The sequence below is a fragment of the Pecten maximus genome, chromosome 12, assembly GCF_902652985.1.
Source record: "Pecten maximus chromosome 12, xPecMax1.1, whole genome shotgun sequence".
Lineage (NCBI taxonomy): Eukaryota > Metazoa > Mollusca > Bivalvia > Pectinida > Pectinidae > Pecten > Pecten maximus.
This window is the reverse complement of record NC_047026.1, coordinates 37,291,624-37,319,402: the sequence shown is the minus strand read 5'-3', so window position 1 is coordinate 37,319,402 and position 27,779 is coordinate 37,291,624. Positions and strand designations below refer to the sequence as shown.

Here is a 27,779-nt window from a genome sequence, read left to right as displayed (position 1 = left end):
GACAATAGATAGAAATACAGATCAACATTACGGTTACATATCATCAGCTGGACAATAGAGAGAAATACAGATCAACATTACAGTCCCATATCATCAGCTGGACAATAGAGAGAAATACAGATCAACGTTACAGTCCCATATCATCAACTGGACAATAGAGAGATATACAGATCAACATTACAGTCCCATATCATCAGCTGGACAATAGAGAGAAATACAGATCAACATCACAGTCCCTTATCATCAGCTGGACAATAGAGAGAAATACAGATCAACATTACAGGCCATTATCACCAGCCGTTCATGAGAAATCTTGTACAGTTATTTCGATGTATTTAAGCATTGGTGTCTTTTTTTTTTTAGTTTCATCGGGGTATGAAACAAATTTTGTTTGCAAACTGTATGAATCTTACAGAAGTTTGCAAACAAAATTTGTTTCATACCCCGATGTAACTAAAAAAAAATTGACATCAATGCTTATATTTAATTTTTGAAAATGATTTTCTAATTTAAAACATGTTATATGTACAATTTTACTTGTTTTAAATGGGATTCTTTTTCTCAAATCAATACGCAACGTCAATTGTCGTATTGTGACGTCACATTTTTCGCGCCATTCTCGGAATTTCTTTCATAGAAGAATGAAAAGAATTTTTCAACAATCACATTTGAGTATTTACCATAAAAACAAAGAAAAATTAACTATTCAAGTCTGACTGTTTATCTTTAAGTTTGGAACTTGTATGATAACCATGAACAGACTTTTTTATATTCCTGTCATTGGTCGCAGTTAAAGGGTCAAAGGTCATCTTTGACTCCTTCAGCACAGGGTACATTGTTGCATATGATTGGGGTCATTCATGTCTGACAGATATTTCATAGTTATACCGAGTATTCCACCCTGAGGTTGTTGTTTCTCTCTCCATGTCAGCCAGGCTAAAGCCCTTCGTTGGTGAGTCATCAGTGGAACAGCGAGTCCCTTGGGATCTGTAAGCTCGATCTCTTCTCCTGGACAGGTCTCCAGCTGTCTAAAAACAAAGATATGACTTAAAACTGTCCCCCTTACCTAAGTGGTAAAGTATCTACATGTATTCCACCCAATTCTCCATCTTTCTAAAACACAGATATTACCTAAACATTATTGTACTCTAAAGTGTTTGTGTGTACTTTCTTCCATGGTTTAGATTTTAAATTATTTCATGGGTACAAACTTTCTTGGTTAGCACATGCAACAAAAATAAAACAGTAATACATGCAATATTTGTTGTATTTATATCCATGGTTCCACAGCAACCACAAAAATAAAAGTTTATACACAACATCCATTTCATGGTATATACAGTATTTATGTTTCCCTCATTACTATGAATAATGCAGTAACCTACTTGTGTAGTTTTTCGATGGCTTCCTTCGTGATGCTGCCAACTTCCCTCAAACGAGCAGCCGTCATCCTCCCACCATAAAGCTGCATAGCCTGGGGATTAGCTAAACAAAGTTATTTTATTTTTAATATGATACAAAATTTTACTTGATAATATGTAAATGGTGACACATCATTGAGTGTGAATTATACAATACATAAATCAAAGTAATATCACACATTTAATAAGACACAAATCAATGTTTCTGTAATAATTATTATGTGATCACATGATCAAGTAGTTATCTTTAACATGCAGCAATATATATCATACTATGTAGTTATTATCTAAGATAGCAGACCAACAATCTCAAACACGACTAATGCTATTACCTTCCTTTGAGGCCACATGTAATACCAACATCAACAACCTGTTATTTCATGAGGTCTCTCTTTAGCAGAATTTACCTAGCAGTAAACTTGTGTTTGGAGTTACATGTTGCCAAGCCTTGTAAATGTCCAGACTGAATTCTTTTGTGTACATTATCAAGCATAAAAGTGTCACAGTATTGGAATAATTACCTGCATACAACTGCTGAAGGATGTGTGGTGGTAACTGGGCAGTGTGTTGCAAGATGCTGGTCTGACGGAGTCCGTCAGGATTGTGTGAGGTATGGGCACTCCCAGGCTGGGCAGGAAGTCGAATCACTTTGACACCTATTATAATTCCGGGTAAAATATAAACAATTCTTTTGGGTGAATTCAATATAGAGAAAAAAGGTCATGCATAACCAAATGACTGTACAGTCAATCTTCTAATTAAAAACCAGTTGACGTTTTTTCCCTCAATCATCACCTGTGTATCTACTTGGCTGTTCGGTCAAATTGAAAGTTGTTTGTAGATAGGTGCAGCCATGTAAAAAGAAAACATTTATATAAAATGTGATATTAAAGGAATATTCTGCACAAGTTGGAAAGTTTTTGCCTCTTCTGTACCTTTTAAGGCCTCTTTTCTAATGACTATTAAAATTATTGTAAGTATCAAAATATCTTTCCAGTAGTCAGTTAAGTAAGCAGAATTGGTGGAAATACCCCTCCCTGGCCTAAATATAATAGTGCATTGGGAAATCCAGAGCTGAATGGTCACTTGATCATAGATTTTATGTGAAGCATTTGGTGAATACACTTTAAAGTGTATAAAATGTTCACTTGTAAATTCTGCTGGGATCACTATTTACAGTCAAACCTCGATGATTCGAACTTCGTTGATTCGAATTTCTCGCTGTATCGAACTTTTTGCTTGGTCCCGAATTTTCTCACTATATAACACTACTAACGAAACTATGTATGATTCGAATTTTTATAAATCAAAGTTTTCGATGTATCGAACTTTTTTCAGGACCCGTTAGCTATGATATTATATGTAATTGACATCTCATGATTCGAACAAAAAATTTACCTGTACTGACCACTGGACAGGTGTTTGTCGTGACCCCTGCGGCAAGATTTCACACCTCTCCCCCAAATGCCCTGACTGACAATAGGGATAACGATAGCGTGTGTTGTCACTCCCGGTCATGGGGTTAATTAATAATCAGACCAAATTGATAGATAATAGGTGTATTTAGAAGCCATGACATTGAATCACTCCGGTAAAACATTTCGGTAGTCGTCTCTGATAATCTCCGCCGCCATTGAAATCAGCGGTCGGTGAGTAAATTTTACGGAACTGTAAAACAACCGGACCAATTTTAAACACAAACAATTAGCGATAGCTTCACTCATATTCAAAGTGTCACGTTTTAAACTTATACATAAATATCCAAGTCAATCGATTATTTGTCATTCAATCATGCATTCTCAAACCGATCGGCATTCCGTATTTTATATGCACATAACGTAAACGCACGTGTCTTTAGCAGAAAAGCCTAACGACTTACGTAAGCGTGCATTGTACTTCTTTTGCTCTATCTGTTAAACGCGATATACGTGTTTTGTAACCGATACATATTTTGTTTAATTAATAAAATGCTTAGGTATAATTAATGAAAAGAATTTTTATTTTGTTGTGTTTGAGGTATAAATTAACCGATGTGAGCATGACAGGCGACGATCAACACGAAAACACTGATGACATGTTACGTTAACAGATATGGTCATTATCAAGAAAACATCGATCTATTGTCAACCATGAATAATTCGAAGTCCCGCTGTTTCGAAGTTTTTCTGTTAGTCCCTTGAACTTCGAAACATCGAAGTTTGACTGTAATTGCTTCTTAAGACTTTTTTCATGTCAATTTTAAAACATACCGAAATATTTTCTAACACTCAACTGCATGGCTACGTGAACATTTGTGATTTGATTCTGCTTGATCGATATATAATTTCTACATATTAATAAATAATGTATGTGATATATGATTTTTATAAAAAAAACCTGGAATAGACATTATAATTAGAAAGGAATTTACCAGGTAATACAGTAACATCAATAATATACTATAGGGATTTACTGGGTTAACGTTATACAACTGAATTTATTATTTTATTTCAGATTGATCATGAATTATAAATATATACCCCCCGATAGCCATCACCATCACATGATGCTAGCATGTGTACCATGTTTTACCTGGGGGTAGCTGTTGGAGTTGTCCTGTTGTGTTCTGTGTGCCTCCTGGTTTAGCAGGTACCTTAATCACTTTGATTTCTGGATGTTTGACTGTACCTGAGTTTTAAATATAGAATCCAGAATTAATTAACAATAATACACAGTTGACCATTTTTTAGTAACCAACTCTTTTTTTTTTTTTTTTTTTTCAAAATGTAATATCAAATAAATGGGGGAGGGGGGGTTCTTATTTAGATTGTTTTCAAGCAAATGCACAATATATATCTGATTCTCAACACAAATTTAAGATGTGTACTCCTCTATTTACATGGATCTACATTTATTTAAAAGAGGGCTTCACATCTTTAAATTCAAGTATATGTAAAATGTATTCCACTGTCTCTAGGTATACTGCTCTCTGCTCCTTCTGCAGTAATACAAGAAACTCTGTCTGTACAACCAAACAGATGATATAACTCAGCTAGTCTGGCGACTGTAATGCTACAGATGTATGTACACCTGAATCTTTTTAATAACAATAAAAGACACAGTGTGTGAGAATCAAGGTCAATCTTTTTTTTTCAATTTAAAAATGCTTTTCAGGTGTATTGTTTTAGAAATCTATGTAGCGATTCAGTAGATGATACAGGGGAGGTAATCCAAACAAAGATTTATCACTGTAATCTAACTATTGATGAATAACCACATGCCACATTATCTTACCTGTGTTGTTCTTAGTACTGTGGTCAGCAATTTTTTTGTTGTAGATGGAAATGGCATTCTGAAGTTTCTGTACTTCCTCCATCAATTTTTTTCCACGGTCTGGAAGGGTTGACATTTTTACAGTCGCTATGATTTGCTAGAATGAATAAACAGCATTCATACAAAATTAAGTTTTTAAATGAAAAAAATTCACGTTTGGGAAAGAGTATGACTCATTATGATGCATTACATGTATACCTATCATCAATACTCTAGACAGAGGTATCACTTGTTTGAAAGCCTTGATTTCTAATTCAAAATAACAAAAATAAAATTTCAATTAATTGTATACACTGCATAATGATGCATTGCCATGGTTGTCAACGGATATGGTACTCAGTTTTAGTAGTTCTATCTGGTCCAATTAGAAAGGAGTAATTATATACAAGCGACTAGACTTTTGTTAAACACACCTTATGTATTAAAGCATTTGAGTAATCAGAACACCTCACTCAGATCTAGACCATACTTTTGATTTTTTGACTATCTCTTGTATTTTTTTTAAGGTAAAGATCAGAAATTTTGAATATCAATGAATATCAATATTACCTTCTGTTTTTGTAACTGTTTCAATAGGCTATCTCTTGCATCAATATCTTGCTTCAGACTAAACTGGCTTGCTGTTTGAAATCCTGTTGTACTGATATTTTGAGATGTGTGTTTGACTATTGGGTCTGGAACAGTGACCTTTGACTGCCCAGAGGTCATCGTCGGTTTTGCCTGTAATGAAACTTTCAAATTTCCAGAGAGTTGGGATGACTGCGGATCTTTGTCTTTGGACTGCAAAGGCATGGTAGGTTTACTAGTAATATGCGATGGATTTTCACTGTTGGACTGAGAAACTGTATTTTTTGGCACCGCAGATGTCATTTCTGCTGTTGTCCGTTCAGATGGAAGACAATTGTGTCTGGTTTCATTTGTCTTACTGATAACAGAAGCATGTGGACTTGTGTCAGATCTTTGAGTATTGTTAGAGTTTGTCGGCGACACTGAAGCCTGTGAATTAAGACTGATTACATCCGGATCAGTAAATAGGTCTGGATCGTCTAACCCTTCATCTTCATGTCCACTGTCACCATCACTACCACTGTCATTGTCACTTGTGAGGTCGATACAAGCTGCAGCAGACTCCCTGCGTCCACCCATCTTCAGATGATTTAAGGCAGATTTCTTCTCAGCACTGTAACCGCTATCGTCATTCACTGTGGAGCTCTTGGAGTTCTCCTGTCTGTTTTGTTGAGATAATGCTGCAAAACTGATATCTCCCGATGGTCCTGAAGCAGCTTGAATGTTTTTCTTGAGTTTTAATTTGTTAGTGTTTGTACTGTCTCTGTCCCCTTGTTCTTTCCTACCAGAGTGGAGATCAAGATTTTCCATTTTATTTGTGATCTGGTCAGAGGTAGCTGAGTTACCACATCTTTCATTACTTGACCTTCTACCAACCTTCTCCTGGCTTTGGTCTTGTTTTTCTTGAGGGCTTGTAAATTTCTCTGGAAATTGTGATGGATTGTTCTGAAAAAGGAAATGAATGACAATCTTTTAATACCTATGAATTTCTGTAAATCATTAAAATAATTTACATGCATTCTACAACAGATGTTTAAGATATTTCACAAGGGTCTGACCTATGCAAACACATACAAAATTGAAACCTTTCTAAGATATAAGGTAGATATATACTTTAAGCTAATCCCACATGAAGAGTAGAGATCAATTTGAAGATCAAGATGATCTGATATCGTTGTGCAATTTATATTGTATTAAAACCAGAAATTGTTTGTGTATCAAATTATAACCCCATTCCCTTTTGATGAAAATGGAGCTAAAATCAAATTCTTACCAAATTCAGTGAATATAGGCCACAGCGACCTAAAATATCAGAAGCTTTACCCTGTATTGTCTACATAATGTGATGTAAGCTCACCGGCAGCAGCAATCACACTATGTACTAATGTTTTATGTATGTATTTATATAAGCATGTCATTTTGAAATTGTATGTCACATAATATCACTCCTAGACCTCTAATGGATGTATAAACCAAATTAGAAGGGTGTGGACTAACAAGCTTTTTAAAAACTTACCCCAAAATCTTTAAAGTGTGTTTTGGTGCCAAAAAAGCTTAGTCCACAAAATGGTAAAATGCGAAAAAAATCACATTTTTTTTCTGCATGATTTTGCAATAGCTTCACTCCTAGACTTCTAATGAATGTATACACTAAATTAGAAGGTTGAGAGGTGTACATGTAGTACTTTTGGACTTCCAAAAACTTACCACAAAAACTTTAAAGTGGGGTGGGACGCCAACGCCGATGACGGGGGTACAGCATTAGCTCACGGTTACTCATAACCAGTGAGTTAAAATTAAGAGAAAGATTAGTGCTTTGGAAATTTGACGAATGTCTTTGTTTGCTGTCTGATTACTATTGATACAGCTGGTATAAGCTATGGGTGTTTTTGCATACACCACTACAGGTAAAACAGATCCTATCATTACCTTGTACATTCCACTACAGGTAAAACAGATCCTTACATTACCTTGTACAATCCACTACAGGTAAAACAGATCCTATCATTACCTTGTGCACTCCACTTCAGGTAAAACAGATCCTATCATTACCTTGTACACTCCACTACAGGTAAAACAGATCCTTACATTACCTTGTACACTCCACTACAGGTAAAACAGATCCTATCATTACCTTGTACATTCCACTACAGGTAAAACAGATCCTATCATTACCTTGTACATTCCACTACAGGTAAAACAGATCCTAACATTACCTTGTACACTCCACTACAGGTAAAACAGATCCTATCATTACCTTGTACACTCTACTACAGGTAAAACAGATCCTATCATTACCTTGTACACTCCACTACAGGTAAAACAGATCCTATCATTACCTTGTACACTCCACTACAGGTAAAACAGATCCTATCATTACCTTGTACACTCAACCACAGGTAAAACAGATCCTATCATTACCTTGTACACTCCACTACAGGTAAAACAGATCCTATCATTATACCTTGTACACTCCACTACAGGTAAAACAGATCCTATCATTACCTTGTACACTCCACTACAGGTAAAACATATCCTTACATTACCTTGTACACTCCACTACAGGTAAAACAGATCCTATCATTACCTTGTACATTCCACTACAGGTAAAACAGATCCTAACATTACCTTGTACACTCCACTACAGGTAAAACAGATCCTATCATTACCTTGTACATTCCATTACAGGTAAAACAGATCCCCATTACCTTGTACACTCCACTACAGGTAAAACATATCCTATCATTACCTTGTACACTCCACTACAGGTAAAACAGATCCTATCATTACCTTGTACACTCCACTACAGGTAAAACAGATCCTATCATTACCTTGTACATTCCATTACAGGTAAAACAGATCCTCATTACCTTGTACACTCCACTACAGGTAAAACAGATCCTATCATTACCTTGTACACTCCACTACAGGTAAAACAGATCCTATCATTACCTTGTACACTCTACTACAGGTAAAACAGATCCTCATTACCTTGTACACTCCACTACAGGTAAAACAGATCCTATCATTACCTTGTACACTCCACTACAGGTAAAACAGATCCTATCATTACCTTGTACATTCCACTACAGGTAAAACAGATCCTATCATTACCTTGTACACTCCACTACAGGTAAAACAGATCCTATCATTACCTTGTACACTCCACTACAGGTAAAACAGATCCTATCATTACCGTGTACACTCCACTACAGGTAAAACAGATCCTATCATTACCTTGTACACTCCACTACAGGTAAAACAGATCCTATCATTACCTTGTACATTCCACTACAGGTAAAACAGATCCTATCATTACCTTGTACACTCTACTACAGGTAAAACAGATCCTATCATTACCTTGTACACTCCACTACAGGTAAAACAGATCCTATCATTATACCTTGTACACTCCACTACAGGTAAAACAGATCCTATCATTACCTTGTACACTCCACTACAGGTAAAACAGATCCTATCATTACCTTGTACACTCTACTACAGGTAAAACAGATCCTATCATTACCTTGTACACTCCACTACAGGTAAAACAGATCCTATCATTACCTTGTACAATCCACTACAGGTAAAACAGATCCTATCATTACCTTGTACATTCCACTACAGGTAAAACAGATCCTATTATTACCTTGTACACTCCACTACAGGTAAAACAGATCCTATCATTACCTTGTACACTCTACTACAGGTAAAACAGATCCTATCATTACCTTGTACACTCTACTACAGGTAAAACAGATCCTATCATTACCTTGTACATTCCACTACAGGTAAAACAGATCCTAACAATTTACCTTATAATACACTCTACTACAGGTAAAACAGATCCTATCATTATACCTTGTACACTCCACTTCAGGTAAAACAGATCCTATCATTACCTTGTACACTCCACTACAGGTAAAACAGATCCTAACATTACCTTGTACATTCCACTACAGGTAAAACATATCCTTACATTACCTTGTACATTCCACTACAGGTAAAACATATCCTATCATTACCTTGTACACTCCACTACAGGTAAAACAGATCCTATCATTACCTTGTACATTCCATTACAGGTAAAACAGATCCTCATTACCTTGTACACTCTACTACAGGTAAAACAGATCCTATCATTACCTTGTACACTCTACTACAGGTAAAACAGATCCTATCATTACCTTGTACACTCCACTACAGGTAAAACAGATCCTATCATTACCTTGTACATTCCACTACAGGTAAAACAGATCCTAACATTACCTTGTACACTCCACTACAGGTAAAACAGATCCTAACATTACCTTTTACACTTTACTACAGGTAAAACAGATCCTATCATTACCTTGTACACTCTACTACAGGTAAAACAGATCCTATCATTATACCTTGTACACTCCACTACAGGTAAAACAGATCCTATCATTACTTTGTACATTCCACTACAGGTAAAACATATCCTATCATTACCTTGTACATTCCATTACAGGTAAAACAGATCCTCATTACCTTGTACACTCCACTACAGGTAAAACAGATCCTATCATTACCTTGTACATTCCACTACAGGTAAATCAGATCCTATCATTACCTTGTACACTCTACTACAGGTAAAACAGATCCTCATTACCTTGTACACTCCACTACAGGTAAAACAGATCCTATCATTACCTTGTACATTCCACTACAGGTAAAACAGATCCTATCATTACCTTGTACATTCCACTACAGGTAAAACAGATCCTATCATTACCTTGTACACTCCACTACAGGTAAAACAGATCCTATCATTACCTTGTACACTCCACTACAGGTAAAACAGATCCTATCATTACCTTGTACACTCCACTACAGGTAAAACAGATCCTATCATTACCTTGTACACTCCACTACAGGTAAAACATATCCTATCATTACCTTGTACACTCCACTACAGGTAAAACAGATCCTATCATTACCTTGTACACTCTACTACAGGTAAAACAGATCCTATCATTACCTTGTACACTCCACTACAGGTAAAACAGATCCTATCATTATACCTTGTACACTCCACTACAGGTAAAACAGATCCTATCATTACCTTGTACACTCCACTACAGGTAAAACAGATCCTATCATTACCTTGTACACTCTACTACAGGTAAAACAGATCCTATCATTACCTTGTACACTCCACTACAGGTAAAACAGATCCTATCATTACCTTGTACAATCCACTACAGGTAAAACAGATCCTATCATTACCTTGTACATTCCACTACAGGTAAAACAGATCCTATTATTACCTTGTACACTCCACTACAGGTAAAACAGATCCTATCATTACCTTGTACACTCTACTACAGGTAAAACAGATCCTATCATTACCTTGTACACTCTACTACAGGTAAAACAGATCCTATCATTACCTTGTACATTCCACTACAGGTAAAACAGATCCTAACAATTTACCTTATAATACACTCTACTACAGGTAAAACAGATCCTATCATTACCTTGTACACTCTACTACAGGTAAAACAGATCCTATCATTACCTTGTACACTCCACTACAGGTAAAACAGATCCTATCATTACCTTGTACATTCCACTACAGGTAAAACAGATCCTAACATTACCTTGTACACTCCACTACAGGTAAAACAGATCCTAACATTACCTTTTACACTTTACTACAGGTAAAACAGATCCTATCATTACCTTGTACACTCTACTACAGGTAAAACAGATCCTATCATTATACCTTGTACACTCCACTACAGGTAAAACAGATCCTATCATTACTTTGTACATTCCACTACAGGTAAAACATATCCTATCATTACCTTGTACATTCCATTACAGGTAAAACAGATCCTCATTACCTTGTACACTCCACTACAGGTAAAACAGATCCTATCATTACCTTGTACATTCCACTACAGGTAAATCAGATCCTATCATTACCTTGTACACTCTACTACAGGTAAAACAGATCCTCATTACCTTGTACACTCCACTACAGGTAAAACAGATCCTATCATTACCTTGTACACTCCACTACAGGTAAAACAGATCCTATCATTACCTTGTACATTCCACTACAGGTAAAACAGATCCTATCATTACCTTGTACACTCCACTACAGGTAAAACAGATCCTATCATTACCTTGTACACTCCACTACAGGTAAAACAGATCCTATCATTACCTTGTACACTCCACTACAGGTAAAACAGATCCTATCATTACCTTGTACACTCCACTACAGGTAAAACATATCCTATCATTACCTTGTACACTCCACTACAGGTAAAACAGATCCTATCATTACCTTGTACACTCTACTACAGGTAAAACAGATCCTATCATTACCTTGTACACTCCACTACAGGTAAAACAGATCCTATCATTATACCTTGTACACTCCACTACAGGTAAAACAGATCCTATCATTACCTTGTACACTCCACTACAGGTAAAACAGATCCTATCATTACCTTGTACACTCTACTACAGGTAAAACAGATCCTATCATTACCTTGTACACTCCACTACAGGTAAAACAGATCCTATCATTACCTTGTACATTCCACTACAGGTAAAACAGATCCTATCATTACCTTGTACATTCCACTACAGGTAAAACAGATCCTATTATTACCTTGTACACTCCACTACAGGTAAAACAGATCCTATCATTACCTTGTACACTCTACTACAGGTAAAACAGATCCTATCATTACCTTGTACACTCTACTACAGGTAAAACAGATCCTATCATTACCTTGTACATTCCACTACAGGTAAAACAGATCCTAACAATTTACCTTATAATACACTCTACTACAGGTAAAACAGATCCTATCATTATACCTTGTACACTCCACTTCAGGTAAAACAGATCCTATCATTACCTTGTACACTCCACTACAGGTAAAACAGATCCTATCATTACCTTGTACACTCCACTACAGGTAAAACAGATCCTATCATTACCTTGTACACTCTACTACAGGTAAAACATATCCTATCATTACCTTGTACACTCCACTACAGGTAAAACAGATCCTATCATTACCTTGTACATTCCATTACAGGTAAAACAGATCCTCATTACCTTGTACACTCTACTACAGGTAAAACAGATCCTATCATTACCTTGTACACTCTACTACAGGTAAAACAGATCCTATCATTACCTTGTACACTCCACTACAGGTAAAACAGATCCTATCATTACCTTGTACATTCCACTACAGGTAAAACAGATCCTAACATTACCTTGTACACTCCACTACAGGTAAAACAGATCCTAACATTACCTTGTACACTTTACTACAGGTAAAACAGATCCTATCATTACCTTGTACACTCTACTACAGGTAAAACAGATCCTATCATTATACCTTGTACACTCCACTACAGGTAAAACAGATCCTATCATTACTTTGTACATTCCACTACAGGTAAAACATATCCTTACATTACCTTGTACATTCCACTACAGGTAAAACAGATCCTATCATTACCTTGTACACTCCACTACAGGTAAAACAGATCCTATCATTACCTTGTACATTCCATTACAGGTAAAACAGATCCTCATTACCTTGTACACTCCACTACAGGTAAAACAGATCCTATCATTACCTTGTACATTCCACTACAGGTAAATCAGATCCTATCATTACCTTGTACACTCTACTACAGGTAAAACAGATCCTATCATTACCTTGTACACTCTACTACAGGTAAAACAGATCCTATCATTACCTTGTACACTCTACTACAGGTAAAACAGATCCTATCATTACCTTGTACACTCTACTACAGGTAAAACATATCCTAACAATTTACCTTGGAAGAAAAATAGCCACACCATGTTTGTGTTTCTGGTCGCCCCCGACAACGGAAATATCTCCTGAAAAGATAGCATGCATGGACAAATGAATGATTTACAAATGTATTTTTTCATATAAGAAATGCTTAAGATTGTCACAACGCATCAAATTTTCTGTGATTTGCTCATATTAGCATACAACAGTTCTATTGTTCTCCATTCTCAAATTTCTCCTGTTTTAGCCAGTCCTTGCTACTATAAATGATTAAACCAAAACACATCAGGGGAGACAACTCCAACTGACAATGTATTGATATGCAAAAATGTCAATATAAAAAATACAAGTACATGCACACGCAAGTCAGGAATTTGTGTTTAACTTATGTTTTAATTTACTGAAGAATATTCTAATAATAACAACAAGGAGCCCCAAAATATGTGCCCAGCTGTTGGTATAAAAACCCAAACATGATAAATATGCATCATTTCTATCTTGATATAGATTCTATGTGTGTTTCACTTGAATAGGCACAACTATATGGCACTAACCTAAAATATACTGAAATTTTGTGGAGTTGAATGGAAATATTTTGAAGTTGTAGCCCGGAAAGGACACAGTAATTTTGTGTTTTATACTATGTTTCCATGGTAACAAAAAAAATGTTAAAAACAAGATGTTGTCAATTTGAAGAGGCACAACTAGGGCACTATAACCTACAGGAAGTTTTGTGAAGTTGAGTAGAATAGTTTTGAAACTGTAGCCCGAAAAGGAAAGTATTAAAACAATAATTTTGTGTTTTTGAATTTGTTTCCATGGTAAGTTGGTAACAGAAAAAAATATAAAAAATAAAATGTCCTCAAGAGCAAAAGGCACAACTAGGGCACTAACCTAATATATAGGGAACGTTTTGTGATGTTAAGTTGAATGGTTTTGAAGTTACAGCCCAGAAAATCCCTTGGACTGACAGAGTCCAATTTAATATCCCCGCAAACATGTTCCGCAGGGATAATAATAATGAGCAGGCAATACAGAAATGTATGGTAAATGGTACGACTGACCAAACTACAGTTTAACAATGCTACATATCCTTACCTGTGTTCACCAGAAATCTTTCCATATGACAAAGACTGGAGTTCCACTGTAATACCTGGATGGTTGGGACAATCTTGTGAAGCTAGACTGAGAGACAAATATTAACAATTAGATTATTTTACTCAGTATATAAAAATGAATAACTTATATCAATTATATTAACACACAGACTTGGCACAAATTGTAAAATCTGTAAATATGTACTGTACTGGGTTGAGACTTTTTGCTAAGTCAGATCCCTGTGCCTTAATATTTCCATCATCTTAAATTGTTTTAAATTACTAATGCATAGATATATATGATTATACGTATACATATTTCATGAAATATTTCTGATTTTCGGATAAGTTACTGACAATGGCTCAGAATTGTATATTTAAAATAAGTAACAATTGAATGCGATATACCACATGGTCAAATAGGATATTTTCCTTCAACATGGTGTATTATACTAGTACTAGAGGTTAATCTAGGATTTTGGGAATACTATGTATACCCATTATGAAGTTTAAAGGAATGATCAGTCAGTGTCTTGAATTATTCTTTCAACTTTAACATTTTACAGCTATTTTTTGCTATAATTCTTACATATATTTTCATCAAAATTTGGGGGATTTCCCATTTTGGAGAATTTTCCCTTGTTTTATGGGATTTTTTCTTGATGGGGAATTTGTTTTTATTCAAAGGGGAAAACACCATCAGTGGGGAATACACTACCTAATTTCGGTAGTAAAAATGGTCTAGATCAACCTCTGAAGCTTGCCCACCTTCCTATAGGTGTTTACATTAACCTCTGAATACCCTTGCCCACCTTCCTATAGGTGTTTCAAAATATTTTGTTGTTATAATGCACAATATACAAGTATAAATTTAGTGATAACATAAACAGATTGACAAATGTATTTAGCAAAGGGATTTATAGAATTTCCTGTTTACTATATATATCTTTGTTATAATCTTTATAGAATGGTTATATAAGCCAAATTAATTCCTAAAGAACACTATCAAGGTACTTGTAAGAAAATCAAAATATCATATAACTTGCAATTGTCTGACAAAGCACTTACTTTGTCTTCTGTGCAAAGCCACAAGAGTCAGTTCTACTACATACATAGAAGCTCATTCCTTGAGTAGCACCAGGTTTAGTTCCAGTCTTCAGCATGCATGGTTGGCCTTTTGGATTGAACATAGAAAATAATAGAATATATATTGAAAGGAATTAAATGTGTGTGGTCTTGGATTTCAGGTCGGAGAGTGATCAAGTTTGCATGGAATGTTACATTTTCATGCGACAATATAGGCCCTAGAGTATATATATATAGGTCACCTTACTAGCTCAGTCTACAGTGGGACTTTGCATTTAGTCTTGTGTAAAATGTCTCCTCGGAGAGCGGCGAGGGGCCATTAATTAGTTTGACTGTTTGAGCACCAGGCAGAATAATTTATTTTCATTATGCTCATTCCTATTACGATGGATATATTTTTATAATGCAGATGTCATTCTGAAGTACGCCGAGGAAAATTTCTGACTCTAGGCCTATAGGACAAAAATGTTTCAATCACAGTATTCCTGTAACAAAAGAGGCAACTGGTCGGCTGATTTTTTTTTTATCTGAAGTTATTGTGGCGCCTATCATAAATTTCTCGTCGTGTAAACCTCTGGCATTGTTGGGAGGGTATTTGGACACCTCGGCCCTTGCGCATGTCGGTCGAGGCCGAGGTGACTAGACAATTTCTGCCTCGGTAAAAGTCAGCCTTACTCTATAATATACAGTGTACTGTATATGTATCCATGTACGTATATGTATTAAATGTGTGAAGAAGGTTCATTTTACAGGGGAAAATGTTATTAAATATCAATTTTGAAATATGTTTTGCCTTTGTTCGATTTTTTCTGAGACGTATAATGTGTTATGTTATACGTTTCTGATATATTGTTTTATTCTTACTTCATTCTTGAGTGCTGTTTTCTCGTATATATAATGATATTAAATTGGAAATATACCAATATCATTTGACTGTTATTTTAATTAAATTCTCTTCCTTTTCAGGAGTATATACCAACATCTCCGCCGACACTTTACTCCAGTGACGACAACATTAACACCAGTCGTAAAAAGGCCAGGCCAACTACACCCAGGCAGGTCACAAAAAAAAAAACAAAAAAACATTATGGTTCTTGAAAGAGGAGGCCTCCACGTGGCAAGAACTGGTAACGGTATACATCGTTTAAATGCATGCATATAAATGCGACGGAATGATTTATACCGACTGACATCCTCTTATAACTTTCCATATGCAATAAATTGTTACGGCAGTGGAAGTAACCGAAATACAATATATACATTTTAGTTCTTGCTAGTTATTTCCCCTATTAAAGCAGGAAGTGATTTCAAAACAATAAAATTATAAAATATTAGCTCAATTATTAATAGCATTGATGATTCATTACATGTTACAGTATAACCAGTCACACTATTAGCATATATACTATAGATAGAGGCCGATGTGTCCAGGCCGAGAAAGTATAGGGGCCGAGGTGTCTTAGACCGAGTACGGTACGGGGCCGAGGTGTCTCTAAATCGTTGGGAGTACCATTTCGGGAACTAAAACCCAGGAATGATCATATATTGTGGGATATTATACTTATTTCTAAAATCATATCAATATAGATTACAGGCATTTAACGACATTTGTTGATGTGTATCTAATTTGGACAGTCTCTGCTCAGAGACCTATATAGGTCTCTGCTCTGCTGTATCATGTTCCTTTTACTAAGAACTATTTTCAGATGTTTTTTTATTGAATATCAAGATACGAGAAACTTTATGTCAAATGTATGGCATCATTTATATTTAAAGAGAAACTTACCATGCGTCCGACAACGAATTTCTTCCATGATTAATATTAGCCTATTGCATATTGCAAACTTCCGGTAAAACAAAACATAGCGCGTAAAGTGAAATGAAATCTCTGAACCAATGAAAATGTTGGTCACAGACAAATTCACCAATCAAAACTCTTGTATTAAAGTAATGCAAATGATTCTCGCCTCTCGTTTTTTGCTATTCAGGTTCTCTCACAATTACTGTAATATTAGGTCGATGGAGACTACTGTATCTGTGTAGTTTTTCCAATTAACAAACTGAATGGATAATTTAATTTGATAAAAGGTGATACTTTTTAAAGTTAAATCTACAGGAAATGATTCACACCCGGATATTTTATAACGTCACCCATTTCCTGTGTTGTGAAAGACTGATAAGTGAAAACGGGAAAGTGGACGTGCCTCATCACTGTCGGTGAGTATTCCTTTTTAATCAGTTTGGTAATTAAGAAAAGAATGTTTCCGGATGGCTTTACAACTAAGACAGTTTTGTTTATTTTGCAGGACTTGTTTGAATCCAGATTTCTTTGATATGCCTATTCATCAATGAGCATTTGATAAAATCGTACCAAATGACCGGCTTGCAATCCAAGTCTAGATCTACTTTCTGTTTGATAGCTAGAGTCATATGTATAAAGGCATATCTGTATCTTTTAGAGCACTCCTATTCAGAAAACCTCTTTTTAGAGAGGTGACTGACTTATTAAAGTGGTATGTATGTCTCTGGTTAATTGTTTTGAAATTCTCTAACATTGTTGAAATGTAAAGTCCTATATATCTACTCAACTTACATGTTTATGCACAGGGACACGTTACAATAGTAATGTATGTATAATATTTTATACATATATACATTACTATTGTAACGTGTCCCTGTGGTTTATGCATGCTACAAAGTATCAGTTAAGGTTATACCACAGACACCTTATCTGGTAACTAACACCCAGTGCTTTAATTATCCTTGACATGTACTGTTTATATTACATGTCGAAGATATTTTTTAACTCTGGTGTTAATTACCAGATACAGGTCTGGTACCTATATATATATGGTTCCTATTCACTGCCTCAGCATTAGACAGGTCGGGGAGAAGTCCTGATTTCACTATTATAGTGGTATTCCACTATAATAGCTACATGTATATAGCTATATAAACAGTAGCAAATTGAAGCATTTCCGCCAGAATAGGCATACCTGACAAAAAGCGAGAGTTATGGTTTGTAGGTGCATGATCCATGTGCTTGGTTGTTACAATACCGACAATAAAATTAAAATTTCACCTGTGCATTTTTCTGTGAAATCGTCGTTTTTCAATCTCCATACTAACCGAATGGGAAAAGGGAAGTAACTCTAATAGATCAGAATGATTGTTGTCATCTCCAGAGTCGGGGGGAAAAAACAAAAAAAAATGTTGCGTTACTCCACTTCCGGTTGCAGCGACTCTGTTTAAATTGGGAAAATTACGGGAAAGTATATTCAGATTGTTGTGACGTTCAGATGAATTATATATCAAGAAATAAGCAAATGAAACAGAAATTGCAATTTCCCGTTACAAAAAAGATGATTTTACAGAAAAATGCACAGGTGAAATTTCAATTTTAACACAGTTATCGTAGCAACCAAGGACATGGATTATGTACCTACCGACCATAACTCTCGCTTTTTGTCAGGTATGCCTTTTCTGGCGGAAATGCTTCAATTTGCTACTGTTAGTGGAATACCACTATAATAGTGAAATCAGGACTTTTTGTTAGATGTGAGTTTGCTCAGGCTGCAGCTGTGTACCACATACCTCATGAACCACCGATCAATTTCCATCAAAGTTTCATAATATCAAAATAGATATTGTAATTTGAATATTTGCAGTTATAATTAGCATATAACTTAAAGAGGCTTACCCGCAGACGGACCGGTAAACGGCACATCTCCGATCACTAAATAAACTTCAGTACACGTTTCTATGTGACAAAATTAGAGGCTTTCCGACTTTATTTCTTGAAAACAATTACAGAATATGTATTTAAAAGACGTTTTAAAACTCAACCTGAGAGGGAAATGTATGGAATATAACGGCAAATCTTCTTTGTAAATCGCCGCTGCCTTTGAAGTTATCACTGTGCGGCACTGTGCACGTGCTTGTTTCTTTGATGTGTCAATCAAATTAGACTTATTGCGGGTTGCGATTAAATAAATAATATTTAAAAATGAGGTTTTAATATCACTTTTCAGCGTTTTATAAGGAAAATAAAATGAAAAACTCCACAATTCCAACAATCTGTGGCGATATTCAGTATCAATGTAATTTGTAACACTTGTGCAGAATTAAAAGTTCAGGCTGAGAGATAGACACATGGTAGGGCCCTCAGTGATTGTTGGTGTTTACGCTACTTGCTCCAATGCAAACACAAGTTGACAACCTAGGTTCTATCTTTGGCTCTAATGAAGCCTTGTAATCTCCTATAACTCATATAATTAAATGGCGTTGTCAATGACACCAACTATGTAATACATAGAAAAGGTTAATGAAAAACATCCTGCCCACACCGAGGAACACTACAATGTTTTGACCTCCTGTGTATGTTCTCCTATAATACATGTTCTCTGATTGGTGGCAGTGTTATAATTAGACTAATAAAATTTCTGCTAGCCTGAGCCATGGGCTGTTACCAGTACTCCCCACTTTTACAATTAACTTTAATGAGGTAAATGTTTGTTGTTATTCAACTAGATATGTTACATGTAAAAAATCTGGGGGTTTTTCTGGGTTTTTTTTTGGGCATGAATGGACTCCATTCTCAATCAAAATTATTTTGATTTTAAGCCCCATTCCCAAAATTGGCAATTTACTCCTGAAGAAAACTTTCCCAATTCATCAATTTTTTCCCAAAATGAAACAAAAATGTACCATCCCAAACCAGTGAGAAAAAGCCCTGAAAATGATGTATACGTACATAACTGTATTGGCCAACATTCAGAGGAAGGAATAATAGCTATAGAATCTTTCACCCCCTTGGGGGTGAGACAGGGGAATCTCAACCCGAGGGGAAAATTATTAAGTTGCCAAACACAAGGCTTGTTGAGTGTTTAGCAGCTTTATTATCTTACCCCGAGGGTTGAGATTCCCCTGTCTCACTTCCATGGGGGTGAATGATTATTTTCTTCTTACCCTGCAGTTTACCCTCTTATGTATCTAATATTGACATTACATCATGATCAATGCAAGGAAATGTTGATGTGACATGATTGAATTGTCGATGTGACGTCATTGTACTGTTGCCGTGACGTCATGGTATTGTTGACGTGATGAAATACAATGGTTGAGAACATGAAAAGAGTATGTGTAGCTTGTCTTTTCCTAGGGTGAGATAAGAAAATCTCACCCCTGTAAAACTGCGGATATCCCTGTCCAGGGTAAGAGAATACAACCTCTCCTTTATGTATAACGCAGTTTCTCGATTTGTACAGGTATTATATAATCATGCATTGATATTTTCTCTGCAGCTCCTGAGTAGTACTTTATGTTGGCTCCAATAAAAGTGAGGAAAGTCCAAGCCATCGTCAACAAGGAACATGAGTACAGGGACTGTTGATGGGCCCTGTCAGCCCCTCTCTCATGATGAGAATGAGGACCCAAACAAGGCAGATGAGGAGGTAGGAAGTGGTGCTCGGAAGAAAACAGGTCGGTCAAAGGCTCAAAAGGATGGAGCTACTGAAAATATTTACAGGAAAATTTCTGTAATCAATGGAGAGATCAACAAAATGGATAGAGAGCAGCTGAAGAATCGTCTCGCAGACTTAAAAATGGACACCAGGTATAATATATAGATTTCTGGTATTTATGTTGAAAATGTAAATGGTGTACATACCTTTTAAATGGAATCATACATGTAGTATTAAGAGTTAAAGACATCATACAGCTGTTTCGTCCTTCGAAGACCGCGATACTAGGGACATCATACAACTGTATTCGAGGACAATATGTTTGCTAATAAATTGTGTGAAACTTAAGTTCATGGCATGAAACAACAAAAGTTTAATACATGTACACCTGTGAAATATACCAATTACCATTTTTCAATTACCTCACAAAATTTGTGTGAATGTGTACTAGCTATATATAGTTGCCCCTACAATATTTAGATTATGCTATTACAACATTGAAATGAGTACAATGTACCTTTAGGTACAATGTACCTGTACATGATTAAAAAAATTACCCCATTGCATTCATTCATGTGTATAATGTATGGTGTCATGCATCAGTTGAAATATAATTTTACCCCTCATGTTCCAAAAATGCAAGCACAAGTACCTGCCAATCTTAACAATTATCTGAATCACTGTACATGTATATCACAACTTTTACATTGTGTCATGTGTTCATTAATTGATATTTCATGTGTTATTTGTTGTAAAATGTGCTAATTTTCAGTTTTTGTTTTCATGTATTCCAGTGCAGCATATATAAATAATATATAAATTGGCTTCAGTAAAACAAAAAACTTACTTTACCAGGGGTGTAAATGATGTGCTGAAGAAGAGACTGAAATCATACTACAGAAACAGAAAACTTATGAAGGCAAATGTCCGTGTGCCAAGCTCCAAACCGTTGTATGACTATCTACTGGTCATAGATTTCGAGGCAACCTGTGAAGCCGACACACCAGATTACCCACACGAAATTATAGAATTTCCCATCATCCTTGTAGATGTACATAAAAAGACTGTGGTAAGCAAACAAATCTAAAAAAAAAAAAAAAAAAATCTTACTTTTTTCCTTCATGCTAGCTATAGCTATAGCTATATCAAGTTTCAAGTTTGAATTCTTTTTTTACAGAATGGTAATTTGCATGTTCTCTCAGAGCTAGATTTAATTGTCCATACTGTAGAGCTAGATTTCAGTATCTACTGTAAATTTTGAATCCTAGCTAGATTTCAATGTCTGCTGTAAATTTTGATCCTAGCTAGATTTCAGTATCTACTGTAAATTTTGATCCTAGCTAGATTTCAGTATCTACTGTAAATTTTGATCATAGCTAGATTTCAGTATCTATTGTAAATTTTTAATCCTAGCTAGATTTCAATGTCTGCTGTAAATTTTGAATCCTAGCTAGATTTCATTGTTTACTGTAACTTTTAGAGCTTGATTTCAGTATCTACTGTAAAATGTTAAACTATAGCAACCATTATGGTTATAATTAGAAGTTACATGTATGGTTGTATGTATGCAGGGCTTTTTCTGAGGGCTTTAGGGGCTGATAAAGGGCCCAATTCCCAATTGAAATCATTTCATATTCTAACCAAATTCCCAAAATTTGTAGTTTAATCTTGAAAATTCCTTTCCCAATTCACCAATTTTCTTCCCGGAAATGAGGCAAAAATGGTCCCCTTCCCAAATCAGTGAAAAAAGGCCTGGTAATCCCCTATGTTACCAATATATAAGATTTTCATATTAATTGAGTTACAATTATGTAACATCAGATAATGATTGTGCCTATTTTCTAAACAAATATTGAACTGCTGCAGGTATGTGCAGTCTAGCAAACCCTACTGGAGATATATGATTTAACTGATGTTTTAATGAAATAAAACTGCTGACTTGAGGGTAGGACACCTATCAGGTATAGAAATGTTCCTGCTGAGTAATTGCTGAATAACCAGGTTATACCAGGTACTAAAATAATTTTTATTGAACAAACAATTGAGTCCTTGCAGAATCTGGAATTGTCTTCTTTGTCTTCTATTTGTGGACATTAAAGAGACCAAAATAGATCTTCTGTCCCCATTACAAATATTTCCTTTTTTTCCTCACTGCTCTGTCTTTTGGGCTTTGTTTTCTTAGTCTATGTTCTCCTTGAGACCCATCCTGGTATGACACTGGTTGTTATGGGGACATTAAACCCCCAAAATACAAGAAACAAAAACAGCAGTTTCTGAGATCAAAGAGTAGTAACTCTTCGTGTTATCATGTCAAGGGAGATAAATCTTTATTTCAGGTAGATGAGTTCCATTCCTTCTGTAAGCCTGTGTTGAATTCACAGTTGTCAGAATTTTGCACAGAACTGACAGGAATTACTCAGGTGAGTGAATGATTAAACAGCTACATAGGTAAATGTTATTCTACACATATCATATTTTGAAGCACTTAGCTATCTTTTTCAATCTTGATCAAATATCTTGTGTTAAACTATCATTCTTCACGAGTGGTAATTATCTCGTGGAGATGAAGTCCAGGGGAGCTATTGCTATACCCTACTATGGCTCGGCTGTAGACAGCTTGGATAAAGTTTTTATAAAACACTGTGGTGTCAATACCTACATGGATTAGAATACAGCTTAGGTATTTGGCATGTTTGTTCCTTTTGTCAAGACATTTTCATTGGAACAACATTGTAAACCTGCTGACCTTAACCATGACCTTGACCGTGACCTTTGACCTCCTTTAAAATGATATAACCTTGGCCACAGTATTTTATCTGTAGGAGATATGGCTTTCATATTTGACCTGTGTTCCAATTGTGACAAGGTCTTTCCATTGGTATTACATTTGTGGGCCTGCTGACTTTGACCATAACTTTTCACCTAATTTTAAAAAAGCTAATTCTGAATTTCAACCCATTCCGTGAGCTACCTCGGTATATATTGTCTTCTGTCAAACATGTAAGCGAAATCTATTCAGCACAAATGTTGATAGATGCTTATGTTATAGATGATTATTATTACTGTCATTATCAAAATAACTTTCTGTAAAATAATTCAGTTACATTCAATTAGAAACTACTGGCATATAAAATAAGTTGTTCTTGAAAGTCTACCCCAGAATTTTCGGGGGAAAAAAAAGAAAAAAAAACCTATCTCATATAGATACATACCCCCAACCCACCCCTAGTAATTGAAATCTGTTGATAGTTTTTAAAGACCTCTTTTCTTTTCTAGGCAGATGTAGATGCTTCTGAAACATTCCCTGCAGTTTTTCAGAAAGCAGAAGAATGGATGAGAGAAAAACACCTCGGGGATGGCAATAAGTTTACTATTGTTACAGATGGGTAATTATATAAAGATCTATTTATCAAGAATGTATTCAAGACATTTAAAATCTAGAGACTTGTTAAATAGGCTGCTAATAGTTTCAAAAACATAATTACATGTAGTAAGAAGTGAAAATTTAAGGATGGTAAATGATGTCACTTGATGGGTTAATATCAGTGTCAGTGACAGCAGGAGCTCACCAGCGAAACAGAATATTTAGTAACTGTGTAGATTAAACAGAATATTTAGTAACTGTGTAGATTAAACAGAACTACAATACTAATGTTACAGTTAAAAGATGTAGAAAATGTGAAAATAAGCCTAGAACTGCCTTGCTATAGTATATATAGTGGTTATAAATGACACAAACATGATATATAGTAGCACGTGATATTATATTTGCCTGCAGAGCTGTGTCATATATGTCGACTTTAAAACTTAAAGCCATAGCAAGCAAGTTCAACTGACAGATAAAGTTCATATTCACACCATAGTAACATAACAGTTATAAACCTGATTCTATTTTGGTACATGATCCTTAGTGAAGCATAAAGGGTCAAAGGTCATATTTTTCTACTTTAGAAAAATGTTTATCAGGTAATCATATATAATTTAAAGATCAATACATATACAATTTACACTTTCCTCATACAAGCAAGGAAGTATATACCAGGGTGTATTAATTTTCAAAGTAACAGAAGTCATTTTTTCCTTTGAAAACCTTGTACATTACATTTTGTAGTACAATTACGTATAAGAAAGTTTTTGTTTTCTGAACTAAACAATCTGTACCAAATTGTTGAACTTTGTACCTGTGATGCAAACACCTAGATGGTGTTGCATACTAATTTTGTTGTTTTGTTTTCTAAAGGCCCTGGGATATGAGCCGTTTTCTCTGCCTCCAATGTCAGCACTCGGACCAAGTGTTTCCCAGATGGGCGAAAAAATGGATCAACATCAGGAAAACATACGGATCATTTTATAAATGTCGCCGTAAAAAACTGGAAGATATGTTAATTTATCTGGGGATGAAATTTGAAGGCAAGCAACACAGAGGACGCGACGATTCAAGGAACATAGCAAGAATAGCTATTAGACTGATAGAGGATGGGTGTCGAGTCAAAGTCAATGAAATCATTCACAATTATCCTGGTGCCAAATATCTGAAATTTTCAAATATAGATGCAGAGTCCACAGACAGTGGTGATGAGGATGTAGATGATGAATGTACTGAAGAATCTAATGACAAGAAAAAGAAAGATGTCAAAGTTCAAGGCAGCACACATACAGATGACAGGGACATTACTAAAGCTATAGCCAGTCTGTGTATAGAGGATCGGGGAGAGAAGACTGAGGAGGATGTGTCTGATCTAATAGCCTATTATAAGCTGCAAAAATCTTGACCAGAGATATGTTTCATTTACACCAGTAGGAACTTTTGAATTAGGAATACATGTACTACAAAATATCCATATTTGGTTTTAAAGGTCATGACATATTAACCTCTTCTTCATGGGTTTAATAAAGTGTCATCACAGATTTCTGTCTGTCTGATTTGGATAAACAATCAACGATTTGATCAAAACAAAAAGCCCAAAATTATTTAGCTAAAAACCTGTGTTTGTCAAAAAGCCTACTCTGTTGTGTTGCTTACAAAGTCTGATAAGTCTGTACGATTGACAATGGCTGACCTGATAAGTCTGTACAATTTACAATGGCTGACCTGATAAGTCTGTACGATTGACAATGGCTCACCTGATTAAGTCTGTACAATTGACAATGGCTGACCTGATTAAGTCTGTACGATTGACAATGGCTGACCTGATTAAGTCTGTACGATTGACAATGGCTCACCTGATTAAGTCTGTACAATTGACAATGGCTGACCTGATTAAGTCTGTACGATTGACAATGGCTCACCTGATTAAGTCTGTACAATTGACAATGGCTGACCTGATTAAGTCTGTAAGATTGACAATGGCTCACCTGATTAAGTCTGTACGATTTACAATGGCTCACCTGATTAAGTCTAAGATTTACAATGGCTCACCTGGTTAAGTCTAAGATTTACAATGGCTGACCTGATTAAGTCTGTAGGATTGACAATGGCTGACCTGATTAAGTCTGTCAGATTTACAATGGCTGACCTGATTAAGTCTAATATTTACAATGGCTCACCTGATTAAGTCTGTAGGATTGACAATGGCTCACTGATTAAGTCTGTCCGGTTTACAATGGCTAACCTGATTAAGTCTAAGATTTACAATGGCTCACCTGATTAAGTCTGTAGGATTGACAATGGCTCACTGATTAAGTCTGTCCGGTTTACAATGGCTAACCTGATTAAGTCTAAGATTTACAATGGCTGGCCTGATTAAGTCTGTAAGAGTGCCCAACACTTAATATTAGTCTATGCCAGTGAAACCTGAAGCCGGGAGGTACTATAGCTTTCCTTCAAGTCTGTCTTGTACGTACTTAATGTATGTCATGCCAAAATTAGCGCGGTTTCATTCCTCGAGTGATTTTGATGAAACTTATTTCACAATGATATCTCGGACATGAATCAGTTTCAGGGTTTTTGGGTCAAAATGAAGGTCACTTTTACTAATTTTAGTGGGGTCCGGTAGGGGATATGCATTGCTTAAAAAGCAATATCCAGGAAGCTTGTTCTGATTCCGTTCAGTCTAGCTTCCTCTAATTAAAAGAACTTCATATAAATGATTCTTGTTCCTGTTAATAATTCAACTGAATGCATGGTAACTATATTATTATTTGACCTTAAACTTAGCAAATGTTATTGATACAAGACTGAAAGAGTTTCACCCTTTCAACGTACATTTGTTGTGAACAGCTTGAACTGTTTCCTGGCACATTTCTGACAGTTCAGATTAATATGAGTGAGTAAATCATTCAGAGTAGTATTGTTATTCGATCTGTCTATTATGCTCATCTCAGTGTCTTTGTATTTGGAGACCTGTCTATGTTATTTTAAATCACATTTTTGAATGATTTTATTATAAACCTCTTAAAATTCTGATTCCACAATAATTATAATTTCTTCTTTAAACCCCCACCTTGTTTCGGAAACAATACAATTTTTAATAAGTTTTGGTGTGTCATTATTTTTCAGCTCTCTAGTTTCGGAGAAGGAGTGCCCCTTTAAGAAGATATGTCTGTATTTATGATGTTCATGTACATGTATATGAAAAGGTTTTTTTAACTTTTAAAGAAAAACATCGAAAATTTCACTCTGTTTTTTCCTCTTCAAAACCATTAACTTCAAAACATAATTAATCAACCAACATTTTTAAGTGATAACAAAATTTTATGTGAACCCTAATATGAGCAATTAAAATTAGAAATAAAAAGTACTGGTAAGTGGTCAACAACCTTTTCTCTTTTTTTTTCACAACCTGATTAATGATTTTGAAAATTATAAACATCACATGATCAGAGGTATCGGCATACCAAATTATTGGCATCGGAAGTATGGGCATACCAAATTATTGACATCGGAAGTATGGGCATACCAAAATATTGACATCGGAATTATCGGTTTACCAAATTATTGACATCGGAAATATGGGAATACCAAATTATTGACATCGGAATTATCGGCATACCAAACTATTGACATCG

At 35.4% G+C, this 27,779-nt stretch overlaps 2 protein-coding genes across 4 annotated transcripts in view; one reads left to right on the top strand and one right to left on the bottom strand.

Annotated features, from left to right (window-relative positions):
* Positions 1–17,188, bottom strand: part of LOC117338810 (transcription termination factor 2-like) — a 54,279-nt gene extending 37,091 nt beyond the window's left edge. For all 3 annotated transcript variants that reach the window (XM_033900161.1, XM_033900162.1, XM_033900163.1), the window contains exons 1-10: positions 17,096–17,188; positions 15,292–15,397; positions 14,225–14,311; positions 13,149–13,212; positions 5,283–6,245; positions 4,695–4,830; positions 3,993–4,088; positions 1,943–2,077; positions 1,386–1,485; positions 889–1,028 (exon numbers count right to left, since the gene is read on the bottom strand). In XM_033900161.1, coding sequence (XP_033756052.1) covers positions 889–1,028; positions 1,386–1,485; positions 1,943–2,077; positions 3,993–4,088; positions 4,695–4,830; positions 5,283–6,245; positions 13,149–13,212; positions 14,225–14,311; positions 15,292–15,397; positions 17,096–17,123 — 1,855 coding nt within the window. In that variant the 5' untranslated portion in view covers positions 17,124–17,188. The remainder of the gene's footprint in view (positions 1–888; positions 1,029–1,385; positions 1,486–1,942; positions 2,078–3,992; positions 4,089–4,694; positions 4,831–5,282; positions 6,246–13,148; positions 13,213–14,224; positions 14,312–15,291; positions 15,398–17,095) is intronic.
* Positions 17,189–17,298: 110 nt separating this feature from the next.
* Positions 17,299–27,529, top strand: LOC117338813 (3'-5' exoribonuclease 1-like). Its single transcript, XM_033900164.1, has 6 exons — positions 17,299–17,526; positions 20,613–20,923; positions 21,627–21,840; positions 23,108–23,191; positions 24,048–24,157; positions 25,012–27,529. The coding sequence occupies exons 2-6, from the start codon at positions 20,682–20,684 to the stop codon at positions 25,541–25,543; spliced, it is 1,182 nt and encodes a 393-aa protein (XP_033756055.1). The 5' UTR covers positions 17,299–17,526; positions 20,613–20,681; the 3' UTR covers positions 25,544–27,529.
* The last annotated feature ends 250 nt before the right edge of the window (positions 27,530–27,779 follow it).

Excerpts from the sequence above, each read along its gene's own strand:
- LOC117338813 (XM_033900164.1), top strand. The coding sequence starts at position 20,682 with ATGAGTACAGGGACTGTTGATGGGCCCTGTCAGCCCCTCTCTCATGAT. Across the intron at positions 23,192-24,047 it reads AACTGACAGGAATTACTCAG|GCAGATGTAGATGCTTCTGA; the intron begins GTGAGTGAATGA and ends TTTCTTTTCTAG. Across the intron at positions 24,158-25,011 it reads TTTACTATTGTTACAGATGG|GCCCTGGGATATGAGCCGTT; the intron begins GTAATTATATAA and ends TGTTTTCTAAAG.